This window comes from Antedon mediterranea, chromosome 10 (genome assembly GCF_964355755.1).
Source record: "Antedon mediterranea chromosome 10, ecAntMedi1.1, whole genome shotgun sequence".
Taxonomy (NCBI): domain Eukaryota; kingdom Metazoa; phylum Echinodermata; class Crinoidea; order Comatulida; family Antedonidae; genus Antedon; species Antedon mediterranea.
In genome coordinates this window covers 558,050-572,999 of record NC_092679.1, presented here as the reverse complement: position 1 = coordinate 572,999, position 14,950 = coordinate 558,050, and the positions used below count along the sequence as shown (strand labels likewise).

The following is a 14,950-nucleotide window of genomic DNA, read 5'->3' as shown; positions in this document are numbered from 1 at the left end:
TTAAGAATTCAGTAATTTGATGAAGTAGGGTATAGGGCTATTGGTAAATCTGGATGTTTTAGACGCTAGCTGGGTAATTTTGTTTTTATTTCTTAAATTCCTACCATGACAGCTATGTCTTGTCGGTGGGATTAAATCAGCTGTTTGTTTAATTTTGGGGAGATACTCAGCGAACTTGCGACAATGCTCCACCCTTCTTTGAGCCAAAGTCTCTAATTTAAGAAATTCAAGGGCACCAGAGTAAGAAAAGTAATCATTGCCTAACATTATACGGCAAGCCCTCTTTTGAACATTTTCAATACAATCGTTATTAATTATTACTAGCATAGTTTAGTTCGTGTAGGCCGTGCGTTTTGTTTTTCTGGTTACAAGGCCTAGCATAGTTTAGTTCGTTTAGGCCGTGCGTTTTGTTTTTCTGGTTACAAGGCCTAGCATAGTTTAGTTCGTTTAGGTCGTGCGTTTTGTTTTTCTGGTTACAAGGCCTAGCATAGTTTAGTTCGTTTAGGCCGTGCGTTTTGTTTTTCTGGTTACAAGGCCTAGCATAGTTTAGTTCGTTTAGGCCGTGCGTTTTGTTTTTTTCTGGTTACAAGGCCTAGCATAGTTTAGTTCTTATATGGGTTGGAATCTTTCCTCGATTGTCTAGGTGGTTCCACGGTTAGTACGTTTCTATAATATTGGCATAGTTTCGAAGTCTTCCTGGTAGTTAGTTTGCGATGTCGTGACTTTTTTAGTATGGAATGGTGGATGAACATTATTTGTATTAAATAGACTGCAGGAATAATAATATAATAGTAAGCATAATATAGTGTGGATTATCCAGTGTCTTCCTCGCACGCATTGCTAATCTTAGCGAGTTAATATCAAAATTATGTTCAATTATGATGACCGTGGGGTGACCAACTCCGCTTCACCAACACTTGATTGAGTAAATTATTGATCAGTACCCATATTAATGCATAATTACTGGACAACTACTAAATACACACAGATATGTAATCAAATTATTGTCTAAGCTGATTTAAGATGAACTGATTACGCATTATTCGACCTCTCCTTTGCTCACGCATTACAAATCAACTTATAATCTATGGTATCATTAAAGCTTGGTTCCCAATGCAACGCAAGGACGTAAGCGCAACGCAAGCGAGTTGACCAATTACAAGCGAAAATGCGGGTAATCCATCGCTTGTGATTGGTTAAATTCTTACGTCGTTGCTTTATGTCCTATTGGGAACCAAGCTTAATGTATTATATGCTATGTTCCATTGCGTTTTTTTGTATACTATAATTTTAAATTACCTAAACTTAAAAAAAAACCATAGTTTTCTCAAAGAATACACTTTTTGTTTTACCTTTGTATAGGTATGTAATTTGCATTTAAACATTTATTTACTTTCAATGACATAGTAACAAAATAAAAGGAGATACATAATATGACAAAGTAACATTTAAAATTTACGATTTTCATGTCTGGTATGAAGATAGTGTACAACAAATGCCTACCAATGAGGGCGCTTTTGAGATGTGTACGGCACATTTATTATTAAACCGCTAATAATACACATAGTTGGCAGCTGTGATATAGCTAAAGTACAGGTATGGTATGCCGATGTTTACTAGTACTAAGCGATTTAATAATATTTTTAATTAATATGATATATTGCAGTTAATTATTTGTAGAATTTTCTTTCACGTACGATGGAATCGCCACAGTGTCGTCGCGAACGTTAAACATCCCCTCAAGTATATCAACCTAATTATTTAAATATAACGTTTAAAAATACACGCTAGAATGACAATTGAACGCGTTATTTATGGGTTTCAATATCAACATTAATGTTTGTCGGTCTTCTACAAATCTTTAAACGTCTCAATCTTCAGCTTCTTACCTAAAACTTACATTCATAACCCACTTAACATGACCTCTTAAATCACTTTATTTTTGGCTTCCAAATCTGATCATCTGTTCGTACATAGTTTTTTTTATTCCCAATAGCATGTTAGATTTAAAGAAAATTGCTTTAAAATATCCAATCTTGTGGTGCTACAAGATAATGAGGTGCGCTGATGTGTGACGTAGTATGTCCGCGGAGGAAATGAATATTAAAGTTGGGTGATGATAAATGGAGCGCATTTGAGTTTCATCAAGTGATGAGTAGAGGAATGATCTCAGTCATAATACCCTATGTGTCCAGCAAATGCTTATTTATTGTCAATGTTGTTTCTGCGGTGATCACGAATACCTCTCAAGTTAGATGAAGTATGCAGCAGCATTATATAAGGTACCGTCAAGGTTTGAGACGTTGCAGAACTGGTTAATCGAGTGCGGGTGCTCAGCGCGTTCTGCACGTACGCTTAATGAGGTGCCGAGGGGAGGGCTAAAGCAATCCTGTCATTAAATCTCTCATTAATTATTTTAACTGAACCACGAACGTCGTTGTCCATGTCCTTAGAATAGATACAGGGATATATCAATTTGCTTGTCATGCCAACTGTGCAAATATAACACTGACAATCTCAAGCCGAGTGTTTCATATTAATAATATGAGCCGCCAACAATTGTCTTTACAGGGGATTTTGAGACGACGAGGACGGGATCCGTTGGATTACCACGCATTTATCGTGAACTCCTCGGAATCTGACGCCTAAACATTTCAAGGCGTCCCAATTGTTACAACTCCAAACTCGACGTTTAACCGCTCAGTATAGGTAAGCATTATTGTTTTTTTAAATATTATTTGGGTGAAAATGAACTGTGAATTGCATAGTTATTTTAATTTCATTGTGTAATTTACAGTTCATTGTGTAATGTACAGTTCATTGTGTAATGTACAGTTTATTGTGTAATGTACAGTTCATTTGCGGGGTGCGGGGTCATAATTTTGTTGCACATTTTGTAAATTGCCAAAAAACCACTTTGTTTGTATTGTGCAAATGAAACAAGCTTGAAAAAGTTGATGTAGGCGTTTTTCGTCGAGCGTTTTGATATGGTTTGCCGGCGTAGTACGCGTTTTTCGTCGAGCGTGAATATGACTACTGCCGCGGTACCGGTACGCGCGCGTTTTCAAACACGTTAAATCACTACGTTTTCTGAACTGCTCTATAGTATTTAATATATAGGCTTATTTACGCAATCTGCATCTGTACTACTATTTGATTGATTACTTATTTTTATTGTCGTTATGTAAATATTATATTTTATTGTCCAACTAAACTACATAATAAAACTATAGAATAACAATGCAAACGCCTTGAAAATATGAAATATCGATATCTAAGCTGACCAACAGTTGGCATGACACCGCGTACGATATCATAACAAATGTATTTAGTGCATTGAGTATTTGCGTTGCTATGCATTCAACTTAGTTACGGCTAGTCACATTCGACAGGTGAAAAAAACGCGTCGCTTCTGTAACGGGTAATACAAAATGTTGGATCACACTAGACTGACTATACCTAAATATACGTCAACTTAAATCAGTTACACGAAACCAGGACGTAACAAAATTTAAACTCGACTTTTAGACTTGGCCTATGATATAGTAGGCGTCACATATGATACATGTGACGCTTTATTGCCTATGATTCTTAACAAATTATGGTTTCAGTTCAGAGAATCGGTGAAGTTACGAAAATAAATGGTTTTAATACTTGGAATTAGCAAGAGGGTATATTCTGTCTGCTTAACCTTGTGTGGGTAAATGGGATTGGATTGATTCTCACAGCGCGTTGGCGCGCGTGCGTAAAGCGAAGCGTCCGCGTGCTGTACACATTGCTAGGCTAAGCATCATATCTGATGATGTATATGTGTACGTTTGCACTTTTGCAATTCCACCAAAGGTTGCGTAGCATTTCATTTCATTGTGTATCTAATCGAGAGCTTTTAATTATGCTACGTTTCTTAAAAGATTATAATCATAACGTTCGAAAGCAATTAATATTAACTAATATTGTTCGTGAAACCGCTTTGATGATTTGAAACACTGTATGTATAATTGCTATAAAATGTGTTTAAAATTTCGTTAATTTAATTGGTTTGTCTGACGTGAAAGACGATACTTGCCAAAATAAGCGAAGATAAACGAAATTAAAAGGAATGGTACTGGTGACGTCATTGCGTAAGTGCTTACTATTATTTGGTATAAAACACCGTTGTACTTTGGAAGATGTGTCGTACTTATCATCATTATCGACATTGCTATTTTGTAGATCGTTATTATAAAAAATATTATTATAATATAATACAGAGAACTCTATCAAGTAGACACATTCGGTACCCAACAACAATGTTCCACATGTATTTTCCACTAGGCGAATCAAAAGCATAATCTTAACTTATACGCGTGCGTATTCATGTTTCCAACTTCCAAATCGCGCGAACGAACAACCCTTCACAATTTTTCACATTAAAAAAATTAAGAAAATACTAATACGCATGCGCACTTTCCCATACGCCTAAATTTGCCTAATGAAAACAGGTTTTGAAGGAATTTTCCCTGGTCTCTTCTTGTTACGCATGTGCGTATATGTCGCGTACTTAGCCAAAACCAAAACTTACGGCGCTAACTCGTCTAACTAGAATGCTGCTAAATATAGGTGCACCCTAATACATAATTCTTGGTACGTTGTCGTTATTTAAAAACGTTACTATACGTTAGATATCAGTTAATGCTAAACCGCTTATGGGACAAATTATATTATTCAAATTTATTCATTGACTGACAGACAATCAGAAGTCGTTGAAATCTAGCCCAGAGGCGTTGAAAGCGTTCCATAGGTAAACTAACAATTTTTACCCAACCCAGATTGGCAATGGATGATACTTATGCAGAGCTATCAGAGGATTAAATAACATCCATGTTTAATGCCGAATTCATTATTATAATAATTATAAACATTTTATAATATCAATTCTATCATAAGTATGTTTGTAATTTTAAATAATTAAATTATAAATATATAACATACTATTGCACATTGAGAGGTTCGTACTTTCATATTGTGTTGAATTTCATATAGGCGAATCCCAGTTTCTTAATCCTTTACCACTAAACCCATTTTCCATAATATGTTTCTTAGGGGCACCGGACCCAATCTAGGCGGCGCGATGTGAAAGCAGCTTTAAAACATTCTGTTAAAGAGCTTTCCATGTTTTAGGAACCTACTACCAACAAACAGCCCTAAGTATACTTAAGGCCATGGCTAATAATACATGAAATAGGTTGGGTTGTAGATACTTTGGGTACTTTTAATTTTTCAATAAAAATAAGAAGCCGTAGGCACATACTTATTTTTTCCCGGTGTATGTCTCGAGATAGAACATGGTTACATGCACGTTCTGTATCAGATTAAGCAAGTACTTAAGTAAGAATAGTCGTAACTTAATAGGTCGAGTTTGTAACGCCATTTTCACTTCATCTGTCATTCTAACCATGATGTTATCCTCGCTGTAAACGTGTAGTTTTAAATCCAAGTCCATTTATTACAGCAATTTGTATTCAACCGGCGATTCCGAAAACTAGTACGAGATATCTGTTGTCAGTTCTTGTACATATCTACTTTACTTTGATCAAAATTCTACGTTTTCACACCATATATCTTAAACATTAGGAACCTTATCGGAGCCTCTGACACATTATTCTATGTATAATTCACTTAGGTTGAATTTGATAAATATTTTATCGCTAGAATTCACTTTAGTATACTACTACTTTTCAAAGATGTCATTTAATCTATTGACTAAGACTTTCTGTGATATTTTAATCCAGACTCAAGTTTTCCATGATATGCTTATATTCGCCTCCTTACCGAGGCCTAAGAATGCATCTTAACCTCAGGTTTAAAGCCATTAGGACACTTTTTGAGAAGCGAGAATTGTAGTAGGCCTAAATGACAAATACCTGTTTACAAATTACCAATCGTTCTTGCAACCTGATTAGCTAATGTTGCTTAGTGACGCGAAAGCGCAAACACGCGATATTAATTAGTAGGCGCGCAAGGTCAATTGTTGGACGCTATATGGGGGAACAATGTATTTTGTACATTACTCGACCCCTACACGTGTGATGGGTTAATCGAGTGCCTGAACAAATTATGAATATTATTGCTTTTAATTGGTTCCAAGCTGCGTTCAACCAATGTGTAGGTAGGTGGTAATATTTTCCTCAACCAAGACCTATCCTAAGTATGTACACTAAACCGTCGATGCTTTTTTTTCCTATATTTTTTAAATTTCTAATTCAGCAACAAGTCTTCATTTAATTGAATTCTCATTATTTAAAAAAAATATAGAATAATGTAATATTAGGCCTATGTATTATTTATTTATTTTTTCCTTTTTTAACGTTAAGTAAGCTTGCACTTGCCTTTTAGTTGGTATCTTTAAACTGTTCAAATTAATTATTATTACTCTCTTTCAATATCTTAAGTACATCAACTAGGCCTATCATGTTTTGTATTTTCATCTTGCTATTTTTCGGTTCTTGATCACTGTCGAGTGTGATCACAGATACTCAAATTTGACCGTTGTTAAAAGAGGCCTGTTTGCCCACTCAGAGTTAAGATTTATAATGTAATACAATAAATCTTTTTTTTTGTTTGTAATGCTTTGATTCGTACTATTACATATCACAAATAACATCCCAGATTCGATAATTTTTAAAGAATAATAATGGCAATAATAAAACAATAACGCTAATAATGGATCAAAGGGACCGATAAATAATTCTCGTAAGGGTCAACGTTCAACTAATGTTAATGACGTCATTGGAAATGATAAAAGAAGACAGCAACCAAGCGGTTCTCTTTAAAGTAGTACACCTGTTGTAACATTTGCGGCATTACAAAGGTTTCCCCGGTGGATATTACCGATTGGCTTGGGATTTCAATATGGCGAATGAGAACCAGTTTTTGAGCGGCAAAAATTGCTGCTGCTGCTACATTTAAAAACATTCATAATTATGTTAACATGCTAAGTTACTTTTGGTCGTTTGTTTGTTTCGATGTCGTATCCATTTGTATGTAAATGGTCATAAAAATAGGTATTACGATACGACGTGTCGATAGGTTGAAAAATATGATTTAAAAATACACCTGCTTGTTAATGTTGATATTAACTTGTATCCCTAGACCATACCGTCAGTCACACAAGTGCGTTTTTACGCTTTACGCGTGCCTTTATACGCCTTACGCGTGCGTTTATACGCATTATGCGTGCGTTTGTACTATTTACGCCTGCGTTTATACGCTTTACGCGTGCGTTTTTATGCGAGTGACATCATTTCATATCAACCGTGTGTCTGTTGATGCATTTCATTATGAATAATACCTACTAAAGTGCGTTTACATTTACTAATAGTAATACCATATTCTGCAAATATCCTTTATGCAGAATAATACCAAGCAATAATTTAAAATGATCGCCTTTGTCTAGCAATTCTCTTTAACACATAATTAACTGTAAAATAGGCTGCCACGTGAACTCGTTTATATTCATAAACATAGCTAAGCACTTCATTAAAATATCATCATAACAATATATTACAATCGTGATTCGTTTTAGCCCCCTGTTATTGTAACCTATTTTTAAATCTTTATTAAGTTTATTGGCTTATTATTATATTGTTTTATTCTTTAAATGTTGCTCCTCTTTAAAACTGATTTTTATAAATACGAACATGGAATCAAATCAAGTAAATAATAAAATAGTATATCTGTATTATTAAAAAAAAAAAATTATAATGATGAAATGGTGTCTAGAAAGGTTTGTATGTATGAGACTCGGGTAGAATAAAAATATAAAATCAAAGCACCCACCAATTAGTCGACTGGCTTAGCACCAGGTACTTTTGAATCTAGTACATTGTTCATCGATCCGAAACAACTTGATTGAATTGAGCTCACATTCCCTGTGTACCTAAACGCAAGCGCTGTTTCTATACGTTCTCTTAAACTATTGTTTGAAATTCTACTTTTGTTAGTTCGAGATTATAATTATTCGTAACTAAACTAGGATCAATACACGATTTGTATGCTTCGTGCTAAATAGTTCATTTGCAATCTGCTGGCAACACATCTTTGCCTTCTTTAATAAGATCACCCATCAACTTAATTATATAACTTTTTCCTTCATCTTCTAATCACAATAGATAATTTGTACCTTCGTGATCCGCCTATGGAACGCTGTTTTATTCCTATGAGACAGAGAGAAATACACGAGGGTCGATCCGATTATAATTGGACTTGTCACTGCTCCAGCTCGTTTCCATCCAATATCGTCTGATTTGTAAATTTGACAACTGTGATTACGCACAATTCGGATATCTAGTCCCATGCTAAAACGTTCTTTTCTTTTCTACCACCATAATGTAGCCTAACTAGTTGAATTGTTGTAAATTGCTGTGTAACATTTGGAATGTTTTAAAATGAATTTTAATAACATGCATGCATGCAAACCCTTTTTCCTAAGGTACGCTAACTCACGTATGTAAATGCTTTTTCCATTAACAAAACAAATGCAATCTAGGATTTTCTAAACTGTAGCCTTTAACCATTTTATAATTTCAAACATTAATGTTATTTCAAATGTTTAAATATTTCCGATATTTAAAAACAGTGTATAAGAATAATTCGTTGAAATAAATAAAAAAAAAAATAAAGAAAAAAAGTATTGTATTCATGAGTTGTATGACGTTTGGTTTAGTAAGGTGGTTTTATTGTTAAAATAACGATCGATGGATTAGTAAAATTATGATTTGCAGTATTAATAAAATATATAATGTGAATATTGACAAAGCGGCTATATAGGTCGGGTCACAAACCTAGAATGTAAAGAATAATATAGTTAATACTCCTTGATGCTGCCGACAATTACATCTACACGTAGCATCTTGTCTCCGTATACAATGTACATTATTTACCTTTCAGAAGATCGAGGGTGTGCGGACAATATGTGCTTAAATTACATTGTATTCACAATAAAATCTTATGAAACTGAATTATTATATGTCATTGTTGTCATATTATTGTCTTTTAAATTTGAACATGTTGTAATTATTCCACCTAAGTAAACGACTGAACCAGACAATCTTTTCAGAAACTATAGTCAGGCCTAAAATGTACAAGCACGTGTTTGATTTGGCTTTTAAATGAGCCATCAGATGCGTATTAAACGTGCGTCCGTAGTGTGTGATTTGCCCATAGTACGCGTCTGTTATGTTAGGTGGTACGCGCGCGTTTTACGATTTGCGATGACCGGGGAGGAGGAGGAGAGAGACGAGACGCACTGATATGATGCTACCACCACCAACGCAATACGTAATAAATTGTCTTTAGTAGTGGTGGATCAAACAATAACTTCTTGATTATTGTACCGTTAAAGCTTGATGGGCATGCTTGTGCATGAAATGATTACGTCATGTCAGCATAATATTTAGACTAAATATAATCTGTTGTTTATTGAACCATCAAATTTCATTAAATGAAAAAACAACTTTGCGTGTTCGATAAAGTGTTTGTTTTGAAGATTGCGAACAAAATGTTTTGATATGAATGACTTAAAGAGTGTGAATATAAACATGGATATTAAAAATTCATTAACTTAACTCATCCAATGAGTGATGTTGTATATTTTGAATTAACATAATTATAGGAAACATCATTAAGATTAGTTGAAGTCGTTGATGAGCACATAAGGGTAACACGATAAACACGAACCTTGCGCGCGTCGTACAATCTGTCTCATTTTTTAACATTTATGAGCTTGAACTGTTCGTCAAACAAGATGGTATGCACGTCTGTTATAGATCACTGGAATCAAATTCATTCTAAATCAGAGCAGTGTTTGAACGAAAATTCATTTAATGTAAAAGAATCGTAATTGATGTTAGACTTGCCCCAAGACTGTATTATCTTTTTTTTTTTTTTATTTGTTTTTATTTCGACCGCGATTTTTGTCTGAAAATACATCCAATTCAAGTAGTATACGTATGAAACGTCATATGTGCCAAAATATTTATCTTTTTACTAATATTAAGACAAAACTCCGTCTGGAACCCAGACTAAATTGATGTAGGTGCAAATTTCCAATTCACGTTCTGTCGATAGGTGGCAGCAACACCCAATTACATGTTTTCATTGCCGCCCTCTACCGATGTAACTTTCATCTAACTTTAACTTCATTTGCATTTGTAAACATTAGGATCATTGGCTTTCACAGCGAACGCGCTGCGCAGATTGAGAATACAATAATGCTACGCACGCTTAATGTTTCTGAGCGTGCGCAGAATCTGTTGCATGCTGTACATAATTAATGTTAATTATTATGTTGTTTTTATTCTCAGCAAAGATGTCGAATAATACCTGTCTATATGAAGAGATACAAAAATCCAGTTTGGTGGTTGCTTTGATATCGATAAGCGTTTTTATTGGAATGATCATAACGATAGCTGGTAACATCATGGTAATGATGTCATTCAAGATTGAACGTCGACTACATCGCCCTAGCAACTATTTTTTGTTAAGTCTTGCCTGCGCTGACGTCATCATCGGTGTATTTTCAATGCCTATATATGCTGTGTATATTATACTTGAGTGTTGGCCGTTTAGTGCGTTCATGTGCGATTTCTGGTCCGCAGTTGATTTTGCTGTATCAGAAGCGTCTGTTTTGAATTTAATTATGATTAGCATTGATCGAGTTTGGTCTGTGAGTAGTCCGACATCATATCGAAACAATATGACAATTAAGCGTGCCATAGTCATGATAATACCAACATGGGTTTGCCCAATTCTTTTATACTTCACATCTATTATAGGCTGGCCCTATTTTTTCCCTGACAGTGCAAATGACAGGCCATGGAATGAGTGTTACATCCCATTTATGTACGAATCGCCATTATTCATGACTATTTCAACTATTTGTGTGTTTTGGATACCGTTGGCAAGCATGGTAATAATGTATTCGTATATATACTACATTATTCGAGGATTGACGCGAAAGAAACGCACAAAACAACAGATAAATGCGACTGCACGTAGTAACACTGCTGCAACCACGGCTACAGTTGTAACGGAGCAAGGCGCACAACTCGCGACAATTGACAATACAAGTAATGCAGACTCAGCGTTTCATTCGTCGGGAAATGGAAAAACAACAAAGTATTCGGCACTACCATTGAATGGCGCGTCAACAACGACGCGTTATGAGTGTGACGCGCAAGAAAGTCGTCAGGCAGAAACAGACGTTGATGATGATACTTCATCGTCTGATAAGAAATTGGAAAGTAAATTACCCACATCAAGACGTAAAAAGACAGAAGATGAGAAGAAACAAAGTTTACTAAAAAAACAGACTGAGCACACCAAACGACAGTCTAAAAAGAAACGTTCGGGTGGTGATCGGCAAAGTAAGAGCGAACGCAAAGCCACTCGGACTCTCTCGTTTATTCTTGGTGCTTTTTTCTTAACATGGAGTCCATATTGTACTGTTGTGATCATTATGTCATGGAACAATGAAGCGATTCCTAATTCAATATTTCATTTAAGTTATTGGTTGTGTTACATTAATTCAACAATTAACCCGATTTGTTATGCCCTAGCAAACGAGCTCTTCCGAAACACTTTCAAAAAGTTGTTAACATGTAAGCCATGTCTAACGTAATGTCAAATGTTTTATGGACACAGCTGAACACAATGAGAATGACATCACGCCTCACAACTAAAAATCGAAATCCATTTTGTATAAATAAATAACACACGAGCGTACGATGACGTGCAATCTTTTATCCCATGTTCTTCTTCCTTATATTTGGCAGTGAGGACGAAACAGGTCGGGCAATGTCGAATTTCCGCTTTCTGTGCGAATTGACATAACATCGTGATTTAGTGTCGCCACTTTGAATAGCAAAATATAAAGGTTCGAAGCTCATCTGAGTCATGACAAACCTGACGTCATATTCTGGCACGATTGTATAATCATGTAGGTCTATTCAAAGTACCATAGTCAAAAGTACTAATTTACTGGATTTTAAAAGTGGTAGTTTGTAGGCATGTTGAGTGAAACCAGTAATCATTTGATATGGTCTTCCACAAATGTTGATGTAATTGTTCCTTTTGTGCATTTTTTCCATTAGTGTACGGGCGTTGATTTGTTTAGTCGTAATATTAGTCTTCTTCAAAGAGGGAAGCCCAGATCAGTGACATTATTGCTTTCCAGTGTGACCTCAAAACGTTACATACATCAAAGTTTTACGAAGAACCAAATAGTGAAATGACCTTAAACAATACATCATTCAGTAAACAAATTTAACAATTTTAAATTACTTAAATTTCATAACTCACTATAAACATTTTTAGCAATTTATTTACATTAGACAAGTTAAAACAAACTTGATATTGAGAAAACACCATTACATATATACTTCATATAATTTCATCCTAATAATTATGCCAGTGATTTATTTAATTTTTAAATTTTTCTTATTTTTCTCTATTTTTAGAAATGATAAACGATTTTGTTATTTTTGGCGTACGTTATGATTAATTTATGTATGTCTGAGATTATTATTATTTACAAAATTATTAAAGAGGAAAATAGAACAAAGCTCCATATACATTACTTAAAATTAAATTAAAATATTATTTAGACACATTGCCAACGATAACCATGTGATTGCATCCAATGCCTCAAAGGTTCACAGGATAAACATACACACAAGATCTACATAAACATAAGTATTTGGTAGTTGTCCTTGCGTCTGACAGGATTATAATAAAAAATAAATATATAAAAACATTAAAATACTAAGACAAACCAATACACAATGTATTGTTATCAATATCTTCATCTTTCTCATCAATATCTTCATTGCCACCACCTTTGCTATGATCAACACCTTCATCAGTATCTCAATCTGTTCTATTACAAACTTCTTTATATTAACACCACATTTGTCATTATCAATATCTTCATGCTTTCCATTATCAATATCTTCATGCTTTCCATTATCAATATCTTCATTGCCACCAACTTTGACATTATCAGCACCTTCATCAGTATCTCAATCTGTTCTATTACAAACTTCTATATATTAACACCACATTTGTCATTGTCAGTATCTTCATGCTTTCCATTATCAATATCTTCATTGCCACCAACTTTGACATTATCAGCACCTTCATCAGTATCTCAATCTGTTCTATTACAAACTTCTATATATTAACACCACATTTGTCATTGTCAGTATCTTCATGATTTTCATTATCAATATCTTCATTGCCACCAACTCATTATCAGCACCTTTAATATCTTAGCTTTCACATTATCAATATCTTCATTTCGACCACCTTTGTCATATCAGCACCGTCATCAATATCTTCATCTTTCTCATCAAAATCTTCATTGCCAAAACGTTTGTCATTATCAACACATTCATCTATATCTTCATCTTTCTCATCAATATCTTCATTGCCACAACTTTTGTCATTATCAACACCTTCATCAATATCTTCATCTTTCATATTATCAATATGTTCATCGCCACCAACTTTGACATTATCAACACCTTTAATATCTGGGCTTTCACATCTTTCACATTATCATTATCTTTATTTCGACCACCCTTGACATTACCAGCACCTTCATTAATATCTTAAGTTTTGCATTTCAATATCTTCATTGCCACCGCTTTTGTCATGATCAGTACCTTCTTGTTTTACATTATTCATTCATTAATGCCTTCATGGTTTACATTATAAGTATATTCATCAATATCAATATCAACACCTTCAACAATATCTTCATCTTTCTCATCAATATCTTCATTGCCACAACGTTTGTCACTATCAACATCTTCATCGTGTTATCAATATCTTCATTGCCACCAACTTTGACATTATCAGCACCTTTATCAATATATTCATCTTTCCCATTATCAATATCTTTATTAAAATTTGTCATTATTAACACCTTTGACAATAACTTCGTATTTCTCATTATCATTATCTTCATTGCCTACACTTTTGTCATTAACAGAACCTTCAACAATAACTTCATCTTTCTCATTAACAATATCTTCATTTTCACCACATTTGTCATTATCAACACTTTAATCAATATCTTCATCTTCATCTTTCTCATTATCAACATTTTCATTTCCACGACCTTTGACATTTTCATTTCCACGACCTTTGTCATTTTCATCAATATCTCAATCTTTGTTATTACAAACTGCTTTATATTACCACCCTTTTGTCATTGTCAGCACCTTCATTGTCATACCACCTTTGTCATTGTCAGCACCTTCATCAACATCTTCACCTTGTCCATTATCAATATCTTCATTGTCACCACCTTTGTCATTCTCAGCACCGTCATCAATATCTTCATCTTTCTCATCAATATCTTTACTGCCACTACCTTTGTCATTATCAGCACCTTCATTAATATCTTCATCTTTCTCATCAATATCTTCACTGCCACTACCTTTGTCATTATCAGCACCTTCATTAATATCTTCATCTTTCTCATCAATATCTTCATTGCCACAACGTTTGTCATTATCAACACATTCATCAATATCTTTATCTTTCTCATCAATAACTTCACTGCCACTACCTTTGTCATTATCAACACATTCATCAATGTCTTCATCTTTCGTATTATCAGTAACTTCATTGTCACAACATTTTCAGCACTTTTAATAAATATCTTCATCTTTCTCATTATCAACATCTGTATTAACACAATATTTGTCATTTTCAGCGCCTCGACAATATCTTCATCTTTCTCATTATCAATACCATTGACACTACCTTTATCATTATCAACATCTTCAAAGAATATCTTCAGCTTTTCCATTATCAATTTCTTCAGTGCCACCACTTTTGTCATTATAAACACCTTCATTAATTACTTCATTTTTCTCACCTTCATAAATATCTTCAGCTATTC

General features: G+C 34.2%; 1 protein-coding gene across 2 annotated transcripts in view; it reads left to right on the top strand.

The window, feature by feature from the left end:
• LOC140060056 (muscarinic acetylcholine receptor M3-like) overlaps nt 1-13,713 on the top strand; it is a 28,175-nt gene extending 14,462 nt beyond the window's left edge. The window contains exons 2-3 of one of the 2 annotated variants that reach the window (XM_072106104.1): nt 2,572-2,709; nt 10,344-13,713. In XM_072106104.1, coding sequence (XP_071962205.1) covers nt 10,349-11,659 — 1,311 coding nt within the window. In that variant the 5' untranslated portion in view covers nt 2,572-2,709; nt 10,344-10,348 and the 3' untranslated portion in view covers nt 11,660-13,713. Of the gene's footprint in view, nt 1-2,201; nt 2,710-10,343 lie in introns of those variants that run through there. The other variant, XM_072106105.1, reaches the window with a different exon arrangement.
• Nucleotides 13,714-14,950: the final 1,237 nt, after the last annotated feature.